The sequence below is a fragment of the Pundamilia nyererei genome, unplaced genomic scaffold (genome assembly GCF_000239375.1).
Source record: "Pundamilia nyererei isolate P.nyererei 1_Seehausen unplaced genomic scaffold, PunNye1.0 scaffold00005, whole genome shotgun sequence".
NCBI classification, from domain to species: Eukaryota; Metazoa; Chordata; class Actinopteri; order Cichliformes; family Cichlidae; genus Pundamilia; species Pundamilia nyererei.
In genome coordinates, this window is record NW_005187406.1 from 3,422,642 (window position 1) to 3,450,243 (window position 27,602).

At 41.9% G+C, this 27,602-nt stretch overlaps 3 protein-coding genes across 4 annotated transcripts in view; 2 read left to right on the top strand and 1 right to left on the bottom strand.

The window, feature by feature from the left end:
• rangap1b (Ran GTPase activating protein 1b) overlaps positions 1-1,993 on the bottom strand; it is a 30,064-nt gene extending 28,071 nt beyond the window's left edge. The window contains exons 1-5 of the mRNA XM_005721962.2: positions 1,921-1,993; positions 1,448-1,566; positions 1,195-1,322; positions 864-923; positions 189-368 (exon numbers count right to left, since the gene is read on the bottom strand). Coding sequence (XP_005722019.2) covers positions 189-368; positions 864-923; positions 1,195-1,322; positions 1,448-1,559 — 480 coding nt within the window. The 5' untranslated portion in view covers positions 1,560-1,566; positions 1,921-1,993. The remainder of the gene's footprint in view (positions 1-188; positions 369-863; positions 924-1,194; positions 1,323-1,447; positions 1,567-1,920) is intronic.
• Positions 1,994-3,308: 1,315 nt separating this feature from the next.
• zc3h7bb (zinc finger CCCH-type containing 7Bb) lies at positions 3,309-16,620 on the top strand. Its single transcript, XM_005721801.1, has 21 exons — positions 3,309-3,572; positions 4,373-4,434; positions 4,533-4,569; positions 4,878-5,075; positions 5,297-5,455; positions 5,604-5,744; positions 5,827-5,869; positions 5,958-6,196; positions 6,313-6,598; positions 7,041-7,096; positions 7,204-7,303; positions 7,516-7,677; positions 7,789-7,994; positions 8,097-8,197; positions 8,375-8,556; positions 8,786-8,865; positions 10,277-10,530; positions 10,651-10,756; positions 10,920-11,028; positions 12,201-12,334; positions 12,810-16,620. Exons 2-21 carry the CDS (start codon positions 4,376-4,378, stop codon positions 12,843-12,845), a joined length of 2,688 nt encoding a protein of 895 aa, XP_005721858.1. The 5' UTR covers positions 3,309-3,572; positions 4,373-4,375; the 3' UTR covers positions 12,846-16,620.
• Positions 16,621-18,220: 1,600 nt separating this feature from the next.
• Positions 18,221-27,246, top strand: tefa (TEF transcription factor, PAR bZIP family member a). Of its 2 annotated transcripts, none has more exons than XM_005721804.1 (5): positions 18,221-18,441; positions 23,150-23,539; positions 23,974-24,194; positions 24,919-25,130; positions 25,668-27,246. In XM_005721804.1, the coding sequence occupies exons 1-5, from the start codon at positions 18,366-18,368 to the stop codon at positions 25,687-25,689; spliced, it is 921 nt and encodes a 306-aa protein (XP_005721861.1). In that variant the 5' UTR covers positions 18,221-18,365; the 3' UTR covers positions 25,690-27,246. The 2 variants fall into 2 exon arrangements, with proteins under 2 accessions (XP_005721861.1, XP_005721859.1); XM_005721802.2 differs by lacking the exon at positions 18,221-18,441 and adding an exon at positions 21,991-22,376.
• Positions 27,247-27,602: the final 356 nt, after the last annotated feature.

Genomic DNA, 27,602 nt, shown 5'->3' on the forward strand with positions numbered 1-27,602 from the left:
TGCCCATCACTACTGCACTCCCTGTACATTAAAAAGCCAACATTTACGTACATAATTTGAGCCTGTACCTCTGTACACAACCATAGCAAATTTAAAATAAGACAATCAGGGTGTGATTGATGGGCAACTAACATAAATAAATGTGTCTTTGTCTATATATTATTTGACAAAGCTTTTTGAGAACTCACCTTTCCTCCACCAATCCCCATACCACAATTGTTGAGCTTTAGCTCCCTCAAGGTGTGGCAGGAGGGGCTCTTAAGCAGCTGCTCGATTCCTTTGACACCATCTGGCCCAAAAGCATTATCACTCAGGTCCAGCTCAGTCAGCCTGGCCCCTGCACTCATTATTGCACTCCCCATGGACCTCTGAAGCACAAGAATAGACAAAAATACAGAACAGTATAAAGCACATTAGATTGTGCATGTATGAAAACAAGAAAATTTCAGGAAGCGTAAAAGAACATCAACATTCATACACAGAAAACAGATGTGATATCCCTTTCACGCATAGTGGTCACTACAGTGGACGGCTATTCAAAGGCTGTTTTCTTGTATTTGTGTCAGTGCTGATTGCACATAAACCACCACTACGTTGGACACTGATGTGTCACTTCATACCCTGCAACCAGTGACACATTGCAGTGACATGCAAAAAAAAAAAAAAACACTCTTTGAAAAGTACATGTTTAAAAAAATTAAGTTCAAAAACCTTTTTTCATGCCTAAAGATGAATAAAAATACTAAAAAAAACCTGATTGAGGTTTTCATAATTCACGCATGAAAGGAATATTTAACAGTTCAAGAGTATGTAAGAGGATGGATTATTCCTTTTATTGGGGGTGTAACTCAGTGGCTTCTCACCAGGGCTGGTGGAATTTCAGAGCGTAGTCTTCCAGTGAACATGTCACTCCAGTAGCATCTCTGAAAGACACCAAAAATGGGAACAGTTAACAGAATGTAGTATGAATAGTAGAAAGTATGAATACTGTTGGAATGTAACAGTATTGTATATTCAAGATGGAAGAATATTGATGAAATATTTCAACGAAGCAAAAATCGTTGTAGTTTGAAACGCACTTGAAATATTAGATTACTAAGACAAATAATCTGAAAAGGTTTTTTTTACTAACAATCAAATCCTAATGATAAATGATGCTTTACTATGATGGGAAATGGTGAACTATGAAAGCACCTGAAGCATGTCTTTGTTCTCCAGAGCCTTTGCAATGGCTTGGGCAGCTTCAACTCCCAGAGTGTTTCCTTCTAGGCGTAGAGCTCTCAAACCCTGGTACTGCTTGATGTCTCGGGCCAGCTGCTCCGCTGAAAGCACAGGGATCAATTTGTCAGATTTAAGCAGTCAACAAGGATCACCTTCATGTCTACAACACACACAAGGGAATAACAGCAAAAATAATTTTTAAAAAAATAGAGCTACATATTCTCACCTGATCCTGCATTGTCAAGCTTCAGTCCAAGGCCTTTGTAGCTCAACTCTCCATCACCAACATGGGTCTTAGAGAGAGCATCAGCCAGCTGAGCAATGTCATCTGAAGCCATAGTGACTCTAGAAACATCCACAAATTACGGAGAAGGGAAAAGCGACACATTTTATAAGCTTATCCAGCAACATAAATAAGAATGAATACAAGCGCAGACACAAAAAAGCCAAATGCTGTTCAGTAAGAGTTAAAAACATTCAGCGTTACAGAAACGTCAAAAAAGTACTGTCAACAACCAAGTTAGCTATTTAGCTGTTCTGTGCTAACTAGTAGTAGTGCGCAACAAGATAAACGCTGACTAAACTAAACTACACTAAACTGAGTGTTTTTTTTCTGTCTGTTTGAGGAAAATCATCTTGTCTATGAGACACATGACTGTCTTTAAAACGCAGACGACTTTTCAAACTAGAGAAGCTTACCAAATGGGAAAATGTTAAATGGTAAATAAAGCGACAACACGCCGCTTCTTCCGCGCGCCGGTTGCTAAATGCCGTGACGTCACGCCACCAGGATTTTTTTTCTTCGTGGATTTTGTCAGCGTCTGAGTATTATCGCCATCTGCTGTTTTCCTCTTGTCTCTGCCGTTTGAGGCCTCTGTTTGAGTTTGAGCGTTGTCTTTTCTTCTCTATGCTTAAACCAGTAAATGAAGATTGTTTTTACCAATGAAAAAAAGCCTTCCACGAGTCAAACGTTCAGGTTATTATATCAAAATTCCAATATTGGCACAAAAATTGAGTTGGTGAGGCAATTTTTATTTTCCAAGTGGTGGAAACACGCTTGTTAAAGATTAAATGTAATTCAATATTTGAAAGAAGCTTTCAGTAGGCCCGGGAGCGCCTCACAGGATAAAGAAGGTGACCCACGTAGGCAGACCTCTGTCCCCTTCATGCCAAAATGTAAAGGCCCGCACAGACAGAGACAGCTAAGAACAAAAATAATGACTCCAAATGTCTAGGTGAACCCTTTAATGAGCTGTGATGACGTCACGAGCATGACCTCATGCTGGACAAAATAGCCCATGAGACCAAAATGTATTGAAATTTAAAAATAAATAAATAATATATGTATTTTATGTATGACTATATGTGTTTATTAATTTGACGCATATAGTTCTTTATTTTTGGTCCAACCCAATCAGGTCACCCATATCAGAGGAAAAGCCCTGTATTTCTTTCTGTGTTTCTTGATTTGTAGCATTTTACTTAATTTGTTAGATGCACAACTTATTATTATTAATGAATTGTGCATAAAGACTAAAGTTTTTTTTTCTTCACGTAATTAATAAATTAAAATATTAATGATGAGGAAGTCCGGGTACATGAACTATATACGGTAGTATGCAAAAGTCCTGACCTACTCTTATCTCTTTAAAGAGTAAATAAGAAGAAATTCTCTAGAGAAATGAGAACAAGTTATATGTCGTATTCAGCTATCAACAAAATAACTAAAGGTACAATTTAAAATAGGTTCTTTGCTACATGGTCTGTTATGTGTTGACAAATCTAACTCTTCTCTTGAGTTTGTTGCCTTTAGTACGCTTGAATGATTCACAGGTCAGTGTTAAATGGGTTAACAAACAAATATAGTGTTCCTCTGAAAATGGTCAGCTGCAAGTACTGAACTGGAAATGAGTGATAAAGCAGTGAATGAAGGATCACTGATTACTCGTTACAAGAAGATCTAGTTCCTGGAAGGAAATGCAAAGACATAAGGGGTGGCTCAAGACTTCTGCACATAACATCGTAGGGGAACGGTAGTAATTTACCAACACACACAGTTTGACACAGTTTTTGCTGCCCTCCTGCGGTCATAGGTCTCTTGTGTCTAGATACTTGTTGCCATACTGCACTGGCCATAACAGCTAGCAGCGGTAGCCAGTAGTTGAGTTGTATCTACCAGCAGCCGTAGCAATAGCTGGAAAAGTCGCTCCGTCCACACACCAATGACAGGAACACTAAACGTAAAAATATGCGCAAGGTTATGTATTGATAATTGGCTGCTTTTTCTCATCGTTATCGCCAACGCTGCATGAAGGGATCTGTGATTTTGAAAAGCGCAGCAACTGAACTCGGTGAGTTGCCGTGCTCTGTCTGGACAGGGTTTAGCTGTTAGCTTTAGCTCCACTAGTAAATGAAGTCAGCTAACTTACCCGGTAGCTAGGTAACTCTGCTTTCGTCCAATGCCCCTTTATATGTGTCACCTTAAATAGCTAAACGAGACTGTACGATGCGAGTGACTTCTATAGGAATTAAACAGTTTTCAAAGCTCCCTTTGCTTTTCTCCTCTTTACTACGGCTAAGTTACAGTGATTAGCATGTAGCCGAATTAGCTAGTTTCGTCCACTGGCTAATCCCAAATATCGGTAGAAACACTCATGTAGTGGTTTTCAGCGTTAACTGCATTAGTAGCTGACCCGACTCAAGCTGCATGTCTTATATATATTCTTATCTGATGGTGCAACATTCAGTACGAGCTGAGAAACACGTTCACATGACACGCTAACGTTAGCTATCCTCATCATAGTCCCAACATTGTTTTGGTTGTCGTTGAAAACATCTACGGGGCGTTTAAATGCCCCCCTTTAAAGAATGTCCGCAGTTTGTACGTCGATTAATGTTATTTCTTGCGTAGAGTCTCATTCCCCGGTTACGCTAAATGTTCACCCCACTAACATCAATTATGGCAGGCTTCACCGTGAGCTGACCCCGCTGTTTGTCTAGCATGTTGTAGTGCCAGGCCTTGGCGTAGGACGGGACACAGATGTGTAGCAAAGAGCGATGCTTAGGCTGCCGCTGTCAAAGCTGTAAACATTGTTGTTCAGAAAAAAACAAAACAAAAATAGGTGCAAGTCAATCTTGTCTTCACATTTAGGATATGGATCCTGAACGGCAGAAACGAAGAGAGGAGATTCAGAAGGCCATGAGCTTTATCCAGTAAGAGAGAAATATCTGGAGACCACCAGTGATTTCATACCAAAGTATATAAATTTTGCACGTGTAGATGTTTGACACCTCTCCTTTCCTATCCATAGGTCTTCATTGCCTTTCCCAGAGCCAGAGAGTTATGAGGTATGTGTTGATCTGGTTTATGCTTTTTTTGGAGCTTCATTATCACCATTTTGTTTATGTAATATTTACACGCAGACTGCCACATGACAGTACCCACATTTTGTTCTAATTTTACCCAGGCCAAGGTGTAAACTTGAGTTCAGACTGTTTTTAAATTTGTCCTCAATCTGTTAAGCATTCCTCTTCTTATTCCACATTCGTTTACTTTTCTTTCTGTCTAATATTGCCTGTCTTTTTTGTTTTGTTTATGTCTCCTCATTTCAATGCTCATTCAATCATTTTACCCACTTCTTACACATCCCTTTCAGGCATTTCTCACTCAGTTGGTGTGTAACTTACTGGATGAAGGGAATTCTTGTTTTCGGGATGGAGACTGGCATCAAGCGACCCAGCAGTATGGAGAGGGGATCAGTGTTGCTCGCTACGCCCAGGCTGAGGCTCTCGTCATCCCCCATGAGCTGCTCGAGAGCCTCTACGTCAACAGGGCTGCTGCCTACTACCAGATGGTGAGAAAGAATGGGAGTGGGATGGATGTGTTACCTCCCAAAGTACTTAAAGATGTGTTCATGTGGAAGACTCGAAATCTGTAGAGAGTGAAGTCTCAAGTAAACCTGTAGATACAAGTTTCAAGATTGGTGTAGAATTATCATTACATGTAATTGTACCTTATTAAATCACCTTTGGTGGAGGTATAGGTTATAACTTTTCCTGTGTTTTTCTGACTCAGAGGGAGTACGATCGCGGCGTTCAGGACTGTGACAGCGCACTGTGTGTGTCAGAAGGAAGTCGCAGGGCTCTGTACCGCAAAGCGCTCTGTCTGAGGGAGATGGGACAACTCAGAGAGGCTTACACATGTGGAACCAAATGTCTCCTCACAGCACCAAATGTATGCCACCACTTAAAACAAAGACTTATCATTTAATTTTGAAGCGGAATGGAATACTGTGTGAATATTGTGCTACTGATATGATAACTTCATGGCTTTTACCTATTCTGAGCATCTTTTTTTTTTTTTTTAATAATTAATCTTCCAGGACAGACAGGTGAGTGATCTGGCTCAGGATCTAGCCAACAAACTGGGACTAAAGGGTCGTAAGGCCTACGTCAGCCCACAAACGGAGTCTACGGCCACTGAAGGTGACAGTCATGGAGAGACTTCCACACCCACTGGAGAGGTAGGTGCTGCTGTCACTGTGTAAAGTTTGTAATATAATGAAGCGGCTGAGTGAGAGCCTGATGGGTTCCTCCTTTCTTTAGATGTCCTCCAATGGAATTGAATCTCTGGGTGACATTTCACCAGGTATGTCAGGCTGCCACATGTTGAACTTACCTGCTCATCCCCAGCCCCACTTGTTTCTGACAGTTATGTTCTTATTTCTCCTCCCCAGCAGACATCTCCAGCGCACAGTGCATCCCCGCTCCTTTGGCTACTCCTATTCCAGTCAGCGATGACCCAACGACCACTGTGGTAACCTCATGCACTGACCTCTCAGAGAGCCCCAGCAGCCAGGTGCCTCCCATGCAGTACTCGGTCCCGGTGTCAGAGCACATGGACGAATGCAGCAGTAGTGTTATTAAGGATGAGCTAGACAGCTTGTTAGAATCCATCCCCAAGAAAGTCAGTGAGGTGAGTGCAGGAAAAAACGATATGACTCGGCACTGTGACTAAACTGGACAGTATTTCTAACCCTTTTATTTCACCAGGAATGATCTAAACTCGGCATATTCCTGTGTCTCCTCCAGACTCCAGTGGGTGCTATTCCCACAAACCTGCCCAACACAGCAGTTGGTCTCCGGCCTCCTTACTCACCCAGCCTTCCAGCCCCTTCATCCCAGCTTTCCCAAGCCTTTTTTAGCTCTTCGATCAGCGACATTCCTCCTCTGGAAGCTTACTCGTCGCTGCGGGACCAGGGCTCCACCCAGGCGCAGGACGCACTGGGAGGCTTTTCCACGACGTCGATGGAAGGAGAAGGGAAGGCAGGAGTCGCCGCTGGGGGACTCGACTCATTGTCAGAGTACACTCTCCCTGGTGAGCGGAAAGGGAAAGTTTTCATGAATGGTTTGCTGCTTGACAACACATGTTGATCTAAGTAAAAAACGTTTGTGAAGAAAAAGCATTTAAGGGTTTAAAATAAATTGCACATGGAATGCTTATGTGCATAAGGATGCTTATGCAGTTTAGGATCTGATGGTTTGCACTTAAAATGACTTAGTGCAGCTGCAGGAATGAAAGTGTGTCGATAAGCATGCCAACTGCGATTTAAGTACAGTATAGACGATATTACCCCATACCAATAGGATGCACATTAATTAAATTTGACCCAGTACAATGATTTTAAGTTGCTTATCTGCCAGAGCACAGTTTCTAGGGAGCTGGCTTTAACCTGAGATATGCATCATCAGCAGACGGTGTGAGTCAGCAACAATACAATGTGAAGTCTGACATCAGTGTCCTTGTCTGTGTTCTTCAGGGGGACGAGTGTGTCACAGCTTCATTCCTGGAATGCGCAACCACAGTGCACATGCAGTAAGCAAAACACACATATCTGTTACAAGAAATCCATTTTATTTTTTAGTTGTTTATTTACATTGTCTTTCTTTTACATCACATCTCTTTCTACTCTTCTTGTTCAGAATGGTCCAGCAGGGACCAACCTGTCTCTGCTCTCCAGGAATCCTCTGGCTGCCACACACGAGTTTCGGCAGGCCTGTCATGCCTGTTACAGCAGAATAGGTTTGTATTACCAGCCTTTGACATGCTGTCCTTTGTCCTGAATTTTCTGAATGTTCACAGTAGGGTGTTGCAGCATCACTGTGTCTAATGTATGAATTGCCAGACATTTCTTGGGGAATTTTTAACTTAGTTGCTGACAAGATATTAACAGAAGACCACTTATTGCTCTTTTTGAAATAATCAGTATCTAACTATTTCTTCCTATTACTCAGGTCCACGAGTGATGGACTATAAGTATCAGCCAGAGGCAGCACATCGCTGTAAAAGAGATGTGCTGCTGTGTCGTCTCAAAAATTCAGACGACCCCACCTGGAAGAGGATTCGGCCCCGGCCTGCACGGAACAATTTCCTGGGGGCTTTTGTACTCTGTAAGGGTATGTTTCCCGTGGGGAGTTAACGCTGGAATATGTAATCTATCAGATACACATTTGATCACCATTACATTTATATTCTGTTGAGTATTCTCTCTCTGCCTGGTCCCACAGAGGTACAGGAGCGTCAGGAGTGCCAGTATGGGGAGAACTGCACGTTTGCGTACTGCCAGGAGGAGATCGATGTGTGGACTCAGGAGAGGAAAGGCGCTCTGAGTCGAGAGCTGCTGTTTGATCCTCTGGGCAGCACGGAGAGGCGGGCACTGAGTGTCACCAGACTTCTGCAGCTCCACATGGGCATGTTCATGTTCCTCTGTGAGGTCAGACCACAGTCTGCTACACATTTCCTCTTTAGATTCTTTGGCGTTTGTAAAAGTGGAAATGGATCTTCACTCGTCTGCCTTAACTTTCTTTCCTAACAGGAATGCTTTGACAGTAAACCTCGCATCATCAGCAAACGCAGCAAAGAAAACTTGGCGGTCTGTTCAAATCTCACAGCTCGACACCCGTTTGACGATAACAAGTGAGTGTAACAGTTTTACCGTGTCTTCACTTTGCTGAAGTAACTGGTTTTCTAATCAGTTCAGCTTTTTCTAATAAAATTCTGATTGATTTTTTTCTTTAAGTGGTAAAAGCTGGTCACTGTACAGAAAAGAGACAAATGTGTCATCATGTGCTTTAATCTTACTTTCTCCTGCAGGTGCCTGGTGCATGTGGTAAGGTCAGCCAATGTGCGATACAGTAAGGTGCGTCCTCTTCACCCTCTCTGCCAGTTTGATATTTGTCGGCATGAGGTTCGCTATGGGTGCCAGCGTGAGGACAGTTGCTCCTTTGCGCACTCTGTCATAGAGCTCAAATGCTGGGTTCTGCAGCAGGACACAGGTAGGTAGAAACCAGACTCAGCTGCAATTTTAATTTGTTCAAGATATTAAATGTAATCCAGTAAACAGTCATTAATAATAGCGCCCACTCTTGACAAATGTCTGACATATTTGAATGTTATGGAAAAGCAGCTGTTGTAAACACAATGACAATCAGCACTAACCAGCAGTTATTAACTGAGCATCAAATAAAGATGCTTTCACTGAGCTGTGACAAACATTTCCTGTAGGTATCACCCATGAAGAGATGGTGCAAGAGTCCAAGAGGCACTGGCAACGACTGGAGCAGAATGCACAGAAGCAGCAGAAGGTGAGGCTGTAAAAGCCCCTGAGACATTTGGATACATTTTGGGTGATCACAGTCCTTAAAAAGTTTTAAATGTCTTTAAATACATGGTAAAAAAAAAATTAGAGGAACACTTTGAAACCATGTCAGATCTTAATGGGCGAAAAAAATCCTGTTGGATATCTACGCTGATATGCACTGGGTAATGTGTTAGGAATTAAACAATGCCACGTCATTTGATACATGCAGCCCGACACTGTAGGGGCATGCTCCTAATGAGAAGATGGATGATGGGCGAGGGCATCTGTGAGCTCCTCTGCAGAGTCTAAAGTTCAGGCTGGCAGTGTGAGATGGACCGAAACATAATATCCCAGACGTGTCCGCTTGGATTTAGTTCAGACGAAGAAACTGCACCAGGGTAGGGTCTGAAAGTGAATCCAAGGAATTCATCCTCATATCTAAATTCTGTTGAGTTCTGTGTGTTTCTTCATGGATATGTCTCCTTAGACCATCACTAACCCACCAACAGACCTTTAATTCTAAACGATGATACAGGGAGGGTAATCTTCTCCACTGCTTCTCCAGACCCTTTCATGTTTGGGACATGTGCTGATTGTTTGGTGAAAAATATTTACACCAGAGTCCTCCTGTAGGTCATTTTGTAGCTCTGGCAGTTTTCGTCCTGTTCCTTCTTGCACAAAAGAGCAGATGCCGGTCCTAGTGATGGGTCAAGGAGCTTCTATGGCCCTGTCCAGCTCTCCCACTGTAACTGCCTGCTTCTTGGAAACTCCTCTATGCTCTTGAGACTGTGCTGGGAGAAACGGCAAACTTTCTGGCAATGATGATGTGCTATCCTGAAGGAGTTGGACCACCTGTGCAATTTCTGTAGGATCCAGATATCGCCTCATGCTACCAGTAGTGATTTTATTTAATATTTATTTAATTTAATTGATCTAAAACTGGGCACAAGAAACTGTTGTATTTGGTGGTTAGAACTGGTGCTTTAATTCGTCGCTCATACGCTCTAGAAGTGATTTTTCCGTTGCACATTGCTTTGAAGTTAACAGCTGGTCTATTGCAGATACTCCAGGGTCTGGTTGCCTAGGTGACCCTGTAATGTATTTACTACTACGTTATTCAGTGGTATTCTTCCCTCTCATTGGTAATCACTTCAGTTGCTTGCCTGGAAGTTGAGAAAAGTTTTTCTTGGGTTTCGCCCAGTTTTTGTCACCAATGGTTATTTTGTCCGAAGTCACTTAACGACGTGAATATCATTCACTTTCTCTTCCAATGTGTACAATGTCTAAGACTCCTGGTTAGACCCAAAATTGGATAAATGCCTTTAAGTTTGTGCATTTTGTATCTTTCTAGGGGTAATGCAGGAATTCATTCCTCTGTTTTCTCATATTTAATGAATGAATTTGTTTTGTTTCAGCCCATCCATATACCCCATCCAAGCAGCAGTGTTCCTGTAGGAGGGCTTGGGGGAATGGGTGGCGGTGGTGGAGTAGGAGTAGGAGGAGATTGCATAGGTGGCAGTGGTGTGAGCCCAGTGGGTGGGTTAGGAGCAGGAAGAGGTCGCCCCCTCAACCTGAAAATGAAGTTTGTGTGCGGTCAGTGCTGGAGAGAAGGTCAGGTCAACGAGCCGGACAAGAACCTCAAGTACTGTACTGCCAAGGCACGGCACAGGTGAGGCCCCATTCACACATGCACACGTGCTGACTGTGTTTTCTCAGGTGGTCTAACAAGTTTGATGACTTCATGTCACGGTATCTTTAAGGCTTCCATGTTTGCTCTCTGTTTCTTCAGCTGGACGAAAGAACGCCGGGTGTTGCTGGTAAAGTCATTTGAGAAGAAGAAGTGGGTTGTTGTTCGGCCTCTTCCCTTCTCCCGCACCTATCCACAGCAATATGACGTGAGTTCCTCTGTTTTTCTTTCCTCTTCAGTTCATGTTTACTCCACCCTCTTTCTGCCCCTCCACCTCTCACATGTAGAATCCAGCTGACTGGTTTTGCCTCGGGGCACAGCCGTTTTTATAACTCACAAACTTGAATCTTTGCTTTACATATTTCACCCAGATGTGCGTGCACGTGATGAAGCAGAAGAAGTGCCACTATATTGGGAACTGCTCTTTTGCCCACAGTCTTGAGGAGAGGGACGTCTGGACGTACATGAAAAACAACAGCTGTAAGCTTCTGGTTCAGCCTAGGACAACTGTACTGAGATCAGGCCATTAAGAGCTTGTAAATATACAAAGGCAGCAGTGTGCGAGCTCCACCTTACACTTTCATATGTGGATTAAGTGATTCAGGTTGGAGTTTGTCATGTGAAAAAGTCAAATGGAGACGGGGACAAATAAACATTTAATCCCTTTAAGGATTAGGTTCTTTATCCAATAAAAACACTATTGTTGTGTTGGGAAAAGTGCACCCTTCACTCTAAAAAGAAGTATTGCAGCCTTTAGCTGCACACAACAATGACAATACTACTAAGACTATATTATGCAAAATGACTTCATTTGCATGGGATTTGAATTTGGGCTTATTCCCTTATCCACCAGCGTCCCTTATTGAGCCATGGTGGGTTAGTTAGTGTAGTAATGAGAGATCCAACATTCAGACCTCACATTATCTTCAAGAGCTCTTTGATGTGATGTAGAATTTGTTGTTTATTCAATAACTGCAGCCATCTAATTCCCTGCGGCTGCTGACAAACCTCAAACCATAACATTTCCACCCCCATGCTGCTTCTGAGAACTAGACTTCTGCAGGTCCTTGAATTTTGTTTTATTAGATCGTCTGAATGTAAGACCCTAAATGTGCAGTACAATGCAGTCAGGTTTCCAAAATTGTTTTGATTATGGAATTAGGTTACTTATCTAAAGGAGGTATAACTCCATTAACTTCTGTCTGTTTGTTGTTTTGAGTTCATCCCACTGTAACAAAACTGAGCCGGGGCAGACTGTCCAGACCCTAAATGGCTGGATCTTCTCATTCTTTTCCTTTTTTAAATAAATTTAATGGATATTTATATGCAAGATGCACTTTTCATGAAAACAAAACAAACAGGTTTATCTGTAGTCACTATTATAAAGATAATGCTAAAAAAAACAGACACTATTTTCCACTTAGTTTGGGAAAAATACTACATTAGTGAAAACGGGCTTTGTTTAGCTGGATCTGTTTTTAATTTTCTTATCATGCTCTCATATCCACCGTCCCTTTGTCCTCAACTGCAGCCACTATAAAAGCCTCTAATTCTTTTCTTTTTTGTATTCCATTTGCACTGACTGTTTCTGATAATCATCTTCAAGGTTACTGATATCATCTTAATTTTCCGTCTTCCCTCGATCCTTTTAGTGAGAGACATGCAGCAGATGTACGAACTGTGGCTGCAGCTCACCAATCAGAGCAGACGCTCAGATAACTCTGCTGTGACCCCGCCCCCAGAAGACAAGCAGGTCACCATAACAGCAGATTACACAGAAGCCATGGTGAGTGTTTAAAAAGACGTCAATATCCGAGGTCAAACCTTGCTTATTTTCCTATTCTTAATCTCCACTGAGCAAAATATGATGATGAGCAGATTGCAACAACAGACTGTATATGAAAGGCAAAAACATTTGGCTTCTGGTCTCCACATTTTGACGGTATAGTTTTAGATTTTAGGATTTTCCATTCGGTGGCAGTGCCTGGTACCGTGTACTTTTCCATGTACTTTGTTTAGTACCTATTCAGCTGGCCCTGTTGCTATAACAAGCCACACACATTATGTCGTACTTGTAGTGAAAAAGGGCTATTATATTATTATTAGTCATCAGCTAATGCTCATGGCACATTTCTACAACTTCGTGCTTACTGTTGGTTTTTAATGTTAAAGTCTGTCGGGACTGTTTGGAGCCAGCATCAAGCGCCACATCTGTGCAGCTTGTTGGCATGTGACACAACAGATGGTTTGCGTCATTTCAGGGAGGCCGGCAGTTATCGGACGGGGACGACCTTTAGGCGAAGCTGTGTTGAATAGAAGCAGCCAATCGCCGCCGAACTGCATCAGAGAGATGGGCATGCCACACCAGCTACAACCGAACAGTCTGTCATCTTACCAGTCTGACCTTCTCTAACATCTCGACAGCAGCGAGAAAGCAAATTGACATGAAAAACAATTGAACCCACCCTCACACAAACATTTTACACACAAATCACAGGAGCCAATTCAAGCTTTGTAAATACAGTGCGGGACATGAGCCTTTTGTTTTCCCATCGTGCTGCAGTCAGAATATGACTCCTTTAGGTTCCCAGAAATTCCAGAGACAGCTTTTTTTGTTTTGACTAAAGTAAGTGTTCCCAAGTGTTTTCATACAGCAGCTCTGTCCACCAGAATCCATTGTTTTGGTTGTTTCTTTGTTTTTCCAAATCCTTGTTGCACTGCAGCAGTTTTTGGGTGAGCGCGCTGGTCGCAGCTCTAACATTTTTCTCGCTGATAGTTCAGAAACCCAGTAAATGCTCGCCATTCCAGCGGGCAAATGCTCTCAGTGCTGTAATGGCTATCAAAAGTGAAGAAACTGTAAAGCATTGGAGAAAGAGGCTCCTGGTGGACATGCCTCGCTAAGCTCTGCAACAACCAAATCCTGCTCTTCTTCCTTTGTGGGAATATAGTGAGAGGATCAGAATAAATTCAATTGATTTCTGAGCAACATTTTTGTTTTCCAAGGAGAGTTACACGGTTCCTTGTTCTATTGTCTGCCATATTGGTAGAAGCTATGAATGTAATGCCTGCATGGGCCTTCATAAAGAGAAGATTAGTCATGTCATGTTGCTGTGCCGGAATGTATGCAAGTTTATTTCCCAAAAACGGTTTAATTGCAGTTCTCGCCCCTCTTTTATAGAAAAAAAGGCCCCTTAGTAGCTGGTTGTGTTATCATACCAACGCTTCCTGAGTGGGATGAGCACAGACACATTCTTACTTGGTAACCTTATACCTGCTGCCCACAGAGAGTCAACTTGAATGTCATTTTCTCTCAGGCTGACAAAAGAGGGAGGTAAAATTATGCTTTCACAACATAGTTGATCAAACCCCTTGATTAAAGTACACAAGGCTGATGGCTAAGTTTCCTCGAGGCTATATTCTTCATAAAATACTGTACTGGCATGCAGCTGACAGACGGGTGAAGCTGGTGTTGGAGAGCTACCGAGAAGTGACTGCAGCATTTCACAATCCCATCTGGAGTTGCCCTTCTGTAACGGATCAGACTGAGGGTGGCTGTTTAAAAGTAATGATCTCACTTGGACTGAAGCAAAGTGAAAATGTTGCCTGTGCAGAATATTTGAGTTGTAAGAGGGGAAAAAATAGCTTTGTAGTTGTTCAAGATGAAAGAATGACATCCAGATGAATAATAACTTAAACATAAAGATATAATAAGGATGATTGAAACTATATTTTTCTAGTTTAAAGTTGTATTGTTTGAGAAGATTTGAATGCAAAGGCAAGTGGGCATTCCTTCAGTCCAGCTGAGTTCATCACAAACCAGTTGCACTCCCACATCCTTCAGATGGAGACCGGTGTTCCTCATATGAGCCCAAATGTATCTGTTCCCGTTAGCTAACGATAGCCCGCCTGGGGGAAACGTGCTAGCTTGAGACGGGGAAAGAATTCACACCACATATTGTGCCTATAAACAGCACCACATGTGACTGACACACACACACACACACACACACACACACACACACACACACAGGATATCTGTTGCCATCTTATTCTAGCCTTTAATGTGGATAGACACGATGAAGGTATGTCTATATTCAGATACATACATATTATACATATTTACAAATAATGCTATACTACTAATAATAATTGATAACTTAGCAGTTAAGCTTAATAAATATATAACCTGAAAACCTGTATTGATTACATAGAACTTCTTGTTATTGAGGTATTGCTATATGACATGTATCGCTGAACTAGATGACTATAGTGAATTATTTTTTTTAAAGATTATTTTTATTTTGAAAAGTTTTCCTTCAGTGTGGGTTGTTCCAGACAGGGTTAGATACAAGTGGCTGAATGTGGAGAGATGGATCACCGAGAGGGTCAAATATTTGCACTTGGAGCAGAGGGCTAGAAGTCAAACAAGTCAGTCAAGTTGAAGTTGTTTTTTTTGTTTTTTTTCCACAATCAGAACAGCGTAAACTGGATTTGCAGGATGCTGTAATTTTCCAGTTGTACACTCTGCTAGTACAGGAGAACGCTGTGGTTAAGAGGAGCAAAGGAGAGACCTAAAGAAACAAGAGCATCAAACCACAGGATACTTACTTTACATGAGTTTTCTGATGTTGCTGACCACTGAACGAGCTGACCAAAAACGCAGCTCGCACGTCAGTCTGGCAGGTCGCGTGGCAGCAGATCAGGCCTTGTCTGGAACAGCCCTCTTATTAGCTTCTTCGAGGGATCGTATTACTACTGCTCCTAGTATTATGATGAATATGATGACTATAATGATTGCTATTTCGATTTCTCTTCTATATGCTATTGATATATGTATGTTAATTGCAATGTATAACTCTCTCTTTATATATGTATCCATGTATGAATATAATATGCATCTGTGTATGCTGCTAGTGCACAGCTCTGTTTGGGGGTGAAGGCAGTGAGCAGAAAACACAGATTCTGGTAGATTTCATTTATCAGCTGCCAACAGCTGTAGACTTGTAAATGAGCGCTATATCTGAGATCTTCTGGTAGGACCAAAGGGTAAAACTAGATAGTTGATGATTAAAGTATATATACTGTAACGTCTTTCCTTCTTGCAGTGTCTCAGTTTGATCCTACCAGCAGAACTCACTGCTCACTGCCTTTGCTTTGCCTCTTTGGTTGAGCTGATTCACCGGGCAAGGACAGATCTGGAAACGACCGCATACACAGAGGCTTATATACTCCCGTATAGCGCCTTATTCAATATACTTCACCTATAAGATGATAACATACCCCTATTGTATAACCCTCCTTACTATATACAGTATATGATACTTGATACCTATTATAATACTTAGACACCCTTATAAGATAATCTGAATAAGAGATGATGGGCTGTCTTTTTTTCCGTGGCTGTTGAAAAGTGTGCTGTGGTCAGAAATGTGTTCTCATCTTGCTTTTGAGAGTTAAATGGGACAGGCTATAAAGGAGAGTGGCGCTCACCCAAAGAAAATATAATTTGAGTTTTTTTAAAAATCCCATTTGGCCAACATAGACTAAAATTTGTCGATCTGGATTTAGATTTTTGCTGTTTAAATAAGAGAGCAAATCATTTGAGGTGAGGCTCCTCTCCCTAGTGTTTGTGAGAGAGGTCGGGGAAACAAAGAAGCAAATGTCTGGGCTGCTTGTTGTGTGCGTGCCGTTTAAAAGCCGACGAATCATGATACAACCTTATCGAGCGTGTGATGGATTCTGGTGCCAAAGCATCTGATAAAACAGCCAGATTTGCTCGCGTATATGTGGAAGAAATTACTTTTCTCTACCCCCCTCTTAAAATAAAGGGGGTCAAATAATGAATTTTGTTGCTCACACAGGCATGCTTCTTCTGAATGTCACCTGACTTCAAAGTTGTGTGTTCTGATAAAGTGTCCTGATCCAGTCACTTCACTTTAATGCATCTTGCCGCGGTGAAATGACGTTACACGCTGCCCAGTTGCTGCTCCAAAAAGAAATATTCAAGTGACCTACCATCCCGTTGCCTCTTTGCCACTCCGGCTCCCCCACCCTCCGATGAAGTTTGTGTCATGCGTTTGGCAGCACCAACACACACCTACACAGCTACAAAAGACTGAACGAATCAGTTTTCAAAAGGTTAGAATTTTTTTTAATTTTTTGGGTTATTGTTTTCGGCAACTTCGAATGAGGAAACCAGGGATGCAAGAAGTGGAAAAAACAAGGCCTCTGTTTATTTGTTTGTTTTGTATGTTTTTCTTTTTTAAAAACAACATTTTGTTGTTATTTTTTTTCCCCTTCTTGACTTTTTCTCTTTTCTCCTCCCTGGTTGGAAGTTGATGATCACACATGTGGACCAAATCTCTTGAAAGCATTTAATAAACTTTTAGAAAAAACAAAACCCAGTGGATTCTATTCCTTAAAATTAAGCACCCTGACATTAATCTATGATTGGTGGCAGTCAAAATGTGAAACGCTGAAACTTAATGGTGACAGGATTTATTACAAACCGGTCTGACTGTGCCACGCTCAGAGTTTAACGAGTCCTACACGTGACTTACAGAGATCTTACAAAACACCCTTTGCAGAGCCTGCTCTTCAGTCTGAGGCCTTAGATGCACTTTGGAGCCACAGTGAAAGTTAAATGGAGACTCTCCTCTGCCCTTTAATTTAGACATTTCTCTCAGCAAACATAAACTGCATGAATAGACTCCATAAAAGTTCATAATTAGTATAATACAGGGGTGTCAAACTCATTTTACACTGAGCCGCATGCAGCTCATTTTGATCTTAAGTGGGTCAGACAAGTGAAAGTAAAGAAGATAGAAAACGACACAATTATTCCTGAGATTACGTTTCAACAGCATCTCTCTTTTTCTGCATAATAAAGAGATCCCGCTCTAGTAAATGAAAGATATGTCCACAGCACTCTTTAGACTTGATCTAAGTAATAGATGTGTAAATTATAGAAAAAGTAACAATAATAAAGTTAGAGTAGATGCTGGAAAAAAACGGGAAAAGACTTTTCTGTCATTTTAAAAAAAAATCTATTACTCGTTTTCTCTGGTGTATTATAAACCATGGGAAGCTACAGCTTTCGCAGAATACAGTTAAAAATCCAATACTTAACCCCTCCACTCACATTTACCAAAGCTGCAGCGGGCCACACTGGGGTCTGAGGCGTGCCCCTGGAGCTTTATTTGACACCCATTGGACTGTTTCTGTCTTAGTTGGTGTAAAACGTGTGTATAGACGAGCATTACAAGGCCTATACTTTACATAATTGCTATTCCAGACATATAACTGGAACGTAAATGCGGGCTAGCTTAAATTTAGCCTCATGCTTGCTCCTAAGCCCCCCACACGGTGACCCTAAGCGAGTTACTCTATGATAATATACGCCATGTTTAAAAAAACAAAAAACACCGAACTCAAATCGTACTAAAGTCTCTTCACTCGTGGGGAGCATGTAGGGGTTAAAACCAGTTGTACCCGACTTAAAACGTAACGGGTCGCTATGGGTCACGTTTTTTTTTTTTAACTTTCGCTAACACAGGTGCGGCCCAGGATTGGCTGGCAGCGCTGTGATTAGCATAAGGTATGGCCAATGGGCGTTCTTTCCGTCGATTGCGTGGGAATGCTCGCTGCCGATTGGCTGCGCGGAGCTGGAGTGGGCGGGCCGCGTTAAGTAATTTCGGCCGAGTTCAGAGTGTGAGACCTGCCTAAGTTCTAATATTTCCCGACGTTTTTCGGGAGCGCTCACACCCGTTCAAGCACTGCCCGGCCCTCCAGGATTGTGCACTTTCACAGGAGAAAACATGACCACTGAAATCCCAGAGATTTTCAGGGCTCTTCTTGAGCATCCGTTCGCTCTTCCAAACTTTGACGACAATGGTAAGTGACAGCCAAACGTAGCTCTGGTTAAGTTAAAATTCCGAAAATTAAGAGACAGATTTACCACGTAGATCGTTTATCTGAAGCGACAAACTGATTTTGAGGAAATTCGGGAACTTTTGCGCAAACTGTGTGTTTGTTGCGTAATCCTCGTCAGCTGAGCCGCATGAGACAGCAAGGAGCTTCTCCTTGGCTGGATTTAGAAGCTAAAAGTTGGAGGAATTTAACAGAAAACGTGGACTATATTACTAAATAGACACTTATCATTTAAAAAACGATACTCTAACACATACAAAGCAGGTACTGATCCTTTCATTGCGGTGGTAAAGACCGCTCAGTGTGAAAGAGGAGATATGTTGATAAAGCTAAACACCCTAAAATAAGATCACCTGCTGTTTTTAATGATCATCGCGTTGCAGGCTAATAAAAATGCTGTCATTCGTGGTTGTAACGGATTAGTAACAACGCCTCTTTTGGCTGAAAGCTCCAGTAAGCAGACTCAGATCGACCTGCAAATCAGATCAGTATCTAACACCCACTGATCCTCTGTGACCTGTGGTGGTTTTGTTGCTGCGCAATTGCACTTTGACAACGTCTCAGTCAGGAAAGCATGTTTGGTATGTGACTGCTGAAACATGCAGGTGTGTGAGACCACTGTGGCCCCTTTAAGTGAGCCTGCTTGGGAGATGATGCCTCATATAATTTAGGCTGACCGTTTTGGTTTTGTGTTTTCAACACAAACACAACAATCTCAGCGTGGGTGGTGTTTGAGGTCGACGCAATGACTCTGTTTTCATTCCGTGTAAGTGATCACAGAGATATAATATCTTCAAATTGAGACTAAATCTGCCCCATTTAACAGGACTGCACAGTAGTCACTCAGGCTGAGTTTTTAAATGGGGCCATCACAGTACTAACATGACTCGTGAAGCAAAAGCAGTCCTTTTGTTGTTGTTGTTGTTGCTTTGCTGCACAGTATGTTTGACTTGTTGTTGTAGGAGAGAAGTTAGATTAGGTTCAGGCTCCAAGTGCTTTAAAATGTAATTTTTGGGTGAACTGCCCCTTTATGCAGCATGATGAATCAGTAGTTAGTTGACAGTTGACTCTAACTTGTCCATAGGTAATGAATGTGGCGTGAATGGTTGTCAAGGAGTCTGCCTGTTGTTCTGTGACAACTGAGATAGTCTGCAGCCCCACCTCAAGCTCCCTGAACTGGATAAGTAGAAGAAAATGGTGTTCGGTCTTTTCAGACCATGAGAGAGCAAGTGGTAAATTTACAGCAGGCGAGAGTACTCTGCTGCTCTGTGTCCAATTAAGTAGTTTAATGCAGCTCAAGTCAGAGCACCTTTCATTAGAGAGATTCAGGAGCTCCATATTTTCCACCTTTAGTTTTGATCAGAGACTAAATCCTCCCCACCATCGAGGTCAGGGAATGAGCCACTCACCAGCTGTTCCTTGCTAGAGGGGCTGTGTTCCTTCTTTAAAATACCTTTGCCGGTGATTTACTGCTTTCATGCCAGGCGGCATGCTCGGTCAGCTCACGTTTTTTTCTTTTTCTTCTTTGTAAACTCACGTGTGACTTACCAGTAAAATTTTGATGTCTTTCATGCTCGAAAATTCTTCCGCCAAGTGTTGAAAGACCGAAAGAGAGCGTTTTGGTTTATGCACAGGCATTATTGATGCTGTGTGTAAATTAATTGAGCCTTGGTTTATTGCTATATTTTTGAAATCCTCAAACTTTTAGCTGGGCCTTTTATTCTTTTCAAACTTTCTGTCCTATATACACTGTTACAATAGTGTATTCTAATATTTAACATTTAACATGACCAGAGGGGCAGAGCGAGGATGATGAAGGACTGCACTAAGGGTCAGTATAAAACAGATCATTATATGGACGTAGAAATTTTATGATGACATATATAATAACGTTCAGGCGTGCACTGCCTGTCGTACATACTGATCATAAATAGAACCCGTGTGTACCGTGAGACAGACGCAAATGACCAGGATGGATCAGATCTCACATTCGTCTTGGTGTGTGTTGCTCCAAAGCCAAAGATTTTGACGCAAGGACTGCAAAGATGCTTTTATTCTCTCCCATTCTTAGCTGGGGTATGTTTTAGATTAGGAAGTTGTAGGAGTTGTCTACATGAGGACATGACATGAAGGTCAAATAAACTAGTTTCTTATAGGGTCTTGTCCAGCACCTCCAATGCAAACTCTCTACACACACTTATTATTTTGGACCGTATAGTCTAAAATCACATGGAGCTGTACAGACCACAAACAGATACTTTCCTAATTTGTTTCCCTAATTTTGCACAGACAAGATTTTAGTTCTACTTGTTAATGCAGCTAATAGTTTATCATTGTGGTTAAGTGGCATATATAATAAGTGGGACAAAGTTCGGTGTGACCACCTATAGCAGATGACCTTGGGGGATTGTATTTGTTTTTATCGCTGTGACACAAACACGGAGAAAAACTCCCTCCCCCACTAAAGACAATAAAACTGTGCCTTGTGTGAGGAAAGCATGCATGTAGCTGCCTTTCATAGGTTGCCTTACTGAATGCTTCATGTTAGTGCACACTTTGGAGGGCAATAACATGTGTCTATTTAAATGCCTTTTTGCATAAGAAAACAGGATGTAGATTTTAAAAATCCTCTTTCTTTCTCCGCAGGATATAATTTGCTTCAATCTCCACATCATTCAGATTATTGTTTATTTATTTATTTTTTTACCACCACTTTTTTCACCAGGAGTAAAAAAATTGTTTACTGTATGCTTAAAGGCGATGTGGGACAATTATCAGCGACCACGATCGTGATTAAGCTTTCTGCGGTAAGCACAGACATGCACATCTTTGCCCCTTGGTCTTCTGCTTAGCTGCAGCAGCATAGCCCACACCAACTAAACCTCAAGGTGCTGCTCCTCAGCCCAATAACACTTTGGCACTGCAGCGCCGCCCTTCTTGCTCACGCCTGCGTGTGAGCCACAGAGACACATCGCGGCGTCATTGGACAAAACCGGGCGATATGTAAGAGCGGCACCTGCACGTGTGTTTGCATGTGAGCTGGGCAGGCTTTGCTAGTCAGGACATGATCCGAGCTTTTTGTCCCACTTTTTGTGCAGTTTTTTCTTCTTTTTGCTTTTTCTGTCAGAGTATATCAATTAATATAATCTTCAAGTATTTCTGATTAATATCTTATTTGGGTTAGATGGTTATAGTTATTGCCTGTTCGTAAATTTAGAAAAGGTGCTATAAACCCTCGCTGTCTGTGTTTATGTGATCGTATAACATTAAAAGAACTGGAAAGAAAGCTAAATAACCGAATAAGGGTGGGAAAAAACTCGGTTAAAATACGTGTTGCAATAGTTTTTTTTATATCTTATTTAGGTGAACATGTATATAACTCGGTCAACCAATGAGAGCGCAGATAGTTTTCAGGAACACGCCCCCTCGCGCTGTAATATTAATATTCATAAGGTCAGACTCAGCCAGCCAATCAACACAAAGCCAACAGGAGGTTTTTTTCACAAGGAGGCGCGGTTTGTTCTAAAAAACAAAAAACCAAACCTTTCGACTGTCACGGTTACCGAGGAAGTGGGTTAGAGAAGCTCTAGTGGATGCTATCGCGGATAAAATTCGTTTGAGTGGATTTTGAAGCAGTCTGTGACGGCGGTTCAGCGGGCTGAGGAGCTGGCGTTATCAAGCTAACGAGCTAACCCGCCGTGTTTGCATCTTTTTTTTTTTGCACTTGCTCCGCAGTGAACTTTGAATAATAAAGAGACAATAAAAAAGAATTATAAAAATGTCTGGAGAGCCACTTCTCGTCACGGTGGAGACTGCCGCTGGGGCCCCGAGTTCATTCCCGCTGGTTTTGAAGAAAATAATGGAAATGCCTCCGCCGAATATACTGGACGGAGACGACGGTAAGCGCAGAGCTGACGAAGAGGAAGAGGCGGATGTCGGCTCTAAAACGAGTTCACCCGAATAAAGAGGCTGGCGAATAATAAAAATAATAATTAAAACAGTCTTCTTATCATAACAGTGTAGCAGCCTGTATACGGTTGGCGCTGCGTGTGCTAACACCTCTGAGGGCATATTAATTTTGCAGCGCTAGCTGCAGTCGCTATGTACCCTAGAAAGGCCTCCTCTTTTCTCCTGGGTCCGATTCTGCTCAGCATCCAGACTTTTCTAGACACGCCCCTGAGTTTAAATGCAATTATTTTGCTGTTGTTGACAGGAGGCACTCTTTCTCCGGTTAAAACAAAGTAATATTTTGATGATAAAACCTGGTTTTAAGTGAATAAGAACTTAAATAAGCGTGATAACATTCTGTGTTTACTGTGGATATGAGTCCTTCAGTTTAAAAACCGCATAACTGAATCATAGTCATCTTAAATGGTGTCCACTGTTGCTGCTGTTGTACTATATACTGGATGTAGTGGTGTCAGGGTACTTAAAATAGTTTTCTACAGAACGGTGACAGATGATAGTGGGAGGGGGAGGAGATTTTACTGTAACACACTGGATAGTTTGGGGTAGAAACAGAGAGAAGAAAAAAATCTTCTTTCTCAGCACTGAATACATTATAAAGCCATGTTTTCTATGTCAAGGCAAAATATATATATAATATAATATTTGTGAAAACTCCATATGTGTGTGTCTGTGTGTATATTCATGTGTATCTTTCCTGTTTCAGACACCGACAAGGAAAAGCTGTGTCTTGGAGACACCGGTGACCTGGGTGGAGGAGGGAGTGACATGGGTCCTTCGGCCGCTCTGACCCCAGCTATCTGGGAGAAAACCATCCCCTATGATGGTGAGAGCTTCCACCTGGAGTACATGGACCTGGAGGAGTTCCTCATGGAGAATGGCATTCCCACGTCACCAGAGGAGAACTTAAAGGGCACGCCAGAAGGAGACCTCATGAAGACGGAGAACCAAAAGGCTACGTCCTCTGCACAGACAAAGATCACCAAGCTAGTGTCTCCATTGACTCTGCTGCCCATTCAGGAGCTGGACAAGAGTCAGGAGGAAGTGGTGATCATCACAAAGAGTGATTCTGACATCACCTGTGATGTTGTTACAGGTGAGGCTCCTCTTGGCCCTGTATGATGTCAGAGAGAGCAGAGTGTTTATGGGGGCCAGAAGGAAGTTGCTTACAGAAGATAAGGCTTAGTTTGAACTGTGATTCATGCAAAGCTACTCTGACAAAATCTAAGGATAAAAGTACAGAGTTTGTAGATAAGTATAATTGTATAAGAAGTATAAAATCCCTGCTGGAATTGTCCTAAATAGAGGTAATAATGCATGCTTATATTTCATATTTGGTTGTGTCACTATGTTAGCGAAACAGGATATGGTGTGATCTAACAATGTCACCTAATCCTGAAACAAGCTGTGGGTGGTAACTATTCTGGCGGGACAGCCGAAATAGAAGCTGGTGCAGCCGCATACTGGAGATGGCAGACTTTACAGTTGGTGTCTCATATTTCTGTTTTTGTTTCTTATCTGTGTGCTCAGAGGTGACCACTGACGAGGACAGGGTGACTCCTGAGCCCATCATCCCTGAAGAAATTGAGGTTGAGGTCAACTACGAGCCAGATCCTACAGATTTGGTCCTGTCGAGCGTGCCCGGGGGCGAACTGTTTGACCCGCGCAAACACAAGTTCTCTGAAGATGATCTCAAGCCACAGCCTATGATTAAGAAGGCCAAGAAGGTGTTTGTACCCGACGAACAGAAGGTATGCTGGCAACTGGATGAGGAAGACCACAAAAAAAATGCGCTTTCAGTCTAGCAGGCTGCTTCATTGTGTTTATGTGCCTCGTGGCAAATCGGTAAAACAGGAAGACAGTTGGAGCTCAAACATGTAGGGTTGTATAATCACACTAGAAACATTGCTGATGCCAATAGACTGGCAATTATATGTCAACTTTCTAATCATTCACTCATCGCTTTATTCAATGCTGTGTCTAATATACACGCTCTAAACTTGCATGTATCGGGGTAATTTGGGATTACTGTTAATAACTGATAAAAATGAAAGTGGGAGGCATGTGAGCTTGTTTTTAAAAATGTCATTTATTTTTGAAGGCGGGAACGCTAGAAAACATTTACAGTCACTGCCTGAAATAAACAGGAAATGTTTTTTAAAAAAACAAACAAACTTTCTATTTATTTTTGTGCGGTTTGGAATTTCATCAGTGTTGGAGGTTTGAAAAAGGATCTGCTGTTGAGTTCTGCGACTCACCATGACTCAGCGATGTTATAATCTTGAAATCAGTTTTTTTCCCTGCTTCCTGCTCCTCGAGAAGAACGCTGGTTTTGTTTACAGGGACAAAGGAGCTTGGCTGTCAGCCATATTTGCAGGATTAGGCAAACATGGGCGAGATTCAGGCCGAAGTGCGTTGATTAGAATAAAGAACACACAGTAAGCAAGCTGTTTCTTTTCTGTTTTGCTCCCCCAGGATGAGAAATACTGGCAGAGGAGGAAGAAGAACAACGTGGCGGCTAAACGTTCCCGCGACGCCCGCAGGCTGAAGGAGAACCAGATCACTGTCCGAGCTGCGTTCCTGGAGCGTGAGAACACGGCGCTGCGGACGGAGGTGGCCGAGCTGCGGAAGGAATGCGGCCGCTACAAGAACGTTGTGGGGCGATATGAAAACAAATACGGACCACTGTAAGGGACGAGGAAAACACACATGCGAATACACAAAAGGACATGCAAACCGAACAGTGTCAATATTTAGAAAGATAGATATTTTTAAGACCTGATCTTTTGCCATGTGACCGGATACAAACCTACCGTACCGCTGAAGAGAGGGATGGCCTTAGCTGGAAGAGAGGGGGAGGAAGAGGGGAGAATGAGACCCCTGTATAGCCTACACTGTGATGAAAGTCCGTCAGGGGGTTTGATTTGAATAATTGTGAGTGTATTTGGTGAACAAACCTGCTTTCATTTGAGTCACAATAACGTGAGAATGAGTAAAACAGCAGAGGCTTTCCTTCCATGTGGTACCTAAGAAGGTAAAGGCAGAGGAGCCTAAAGCCTCACTCAGCCTTCATGTTGGATATTCTACTTTACAATAACTTCTTGGTAGTCCCACACACCAGCCTTCAGAGCTGCCAGTTGCTGATGGAAACATTGCTTAATACTGGCCTCTCTTCTCCCCCCTTCCTTCCATTGTCATTCATCCTTGTTCTCTTCTCTTTTAAGAGCGGTGCCAGATGACGAATAGACAACAGTTGATTTATTCATTTATTTTTCCTAATGAATAAATAAATCCTTTGGTTGTTACATGGAAGAAGAGGATGAAGAACAGACGAGCATGTGTGAGGGCCGATGCTGCCAGCGAGATGTTATAGCATGTTAAGATATCAAATTTTTTAAAATCATTATTATTATATTTAGCATCTGTGCAAGTGAGAGGGGTGTGTGAGGATATTCAAGTGCTTCTTTGGTGCACCTCGCTTCTGAGGTGTCATTTTTTTATCATGTTTTGTACGACTGATGCTGAGATGAGATTGTTTGTGATGTTCGGGCTTTGATTTCTACATACAGTAGGTTTGGTTTTGTTTTTTAGGTGGCACATGTAATGGTTTAGGCTACATGGCTTCCTTATTGGGGTTTGCAGGTTGCTTCCAGCAGTTTTCATAGCAGTTTTATATCATAATATAAGAGATTGTGCAAAGAGTTGGGCTTTTCTTTACCCACAAAGACTTCTTTTTTTGACTGTGACATTTCCAATAACCTAAAAGCTTCTTCAGGGGATTTCTGTGACTTGGCAGGAAAAAACAAACAAAAAAAAAGCAGCCATGTTCACTTTTCTTCATGTATGAGCTTTCTACTAGCGGCGGCTCGGAGCTGTACATAAACGCTTAGTCCTCCCTGTTTCTGTGCTTGTCGCCCTCGTGCTGTGTCCCTCACAGAGTTGTTGCCTCTCTGCGGGTTGTCGATGTGGACTCGTCCATTTTCTGTCAGCAACACTTCAGAAGTGTCTGTGTAGAGTCTACTGATGCATGCACTGTAAATAACTCAGGCTAATGTAATACATTAAAATGTATTTAGCATCATAGACCATACATAGTGCTATTTGAGTTTTTTGAAGAATCTTTATTTACCATTTACACCTGCTTCCGTATTACAGGTTTTCTGTCGAAACGCACAGTGTCTCTTCAGTCTCGGTAACACAGACTGTTGTGGGACGCCTCTTTAAACCCTTTGAGTGTTTTCTACGTCTAAAGCCATTTCAATGCAGCGAGCAGTCTGCCAGTGTACAGTTAACTTTGCATCCAAACTACAGCTGTGACTTACCCGCCGGTTACTTTGCTGTCCACTTTTGACAAAAAAAGGGAAAACGGTTTATTTCTCTTTCGCTGCAGGGCTTCCACATCTATAACTGTTCTCACTTTGTAACCTAAATAAAAGTGAACATTGTGTTCTTTACAAAAAAAAATTTTCTTTTCATTTTTTAAAAAACAGCTTCCTCTTAATGAGTGGGCGTGTGCATTTTTGTGAAGTACAACTACAAGTAGGATTTTTGTGTAAATATTCCAGACCTCTTTAACAGAAAATTGTTTCACTCCAAGCTTCTTCTTTTTGTTTCTTTTTTTTTTTGTTGCAATGGTTGTTGCAGCTTCTCAGGAACAGGTCATTTAGCTAACTTTGTTGTGTGGGTTTTTTTGTTTTTTGTTTTTTTTTTAAACCTTTCTGGTTACATCTTTGTAAAGAAACATCTTTGAGTGTGGCAAGCTTTTGTCTTGTATTTACATTATGTAAGATTAAAGCCTTGTAGACCGAACTCTTTGAGTCTCTTGTTTCTTTTTATGCCATCTTATTGTCATGACTGCAGGATCTGAGGAAAACCTGGAAGGACAACTTTCAACTTTGGTACAAACGTTTACTTGAACCCGAGAATCATCTGGACCTCATAAACCACAACTTTGTATAAATTATAAGGGTTCACACAATTTTCTTAAGATCAAATAATTAAAATCAAGTTTTCTTGATGTTATTTAACGCCATACCTCAGGAACAGGGGGCACATTAGTTCACTGGACTTTTTTGGTCATCAATGGATTTGAGTGAATGAAAATGACTATTCTGATTCTTGACAGATTTAAAGCTATTGTTGAAATCGTGACGCACTGA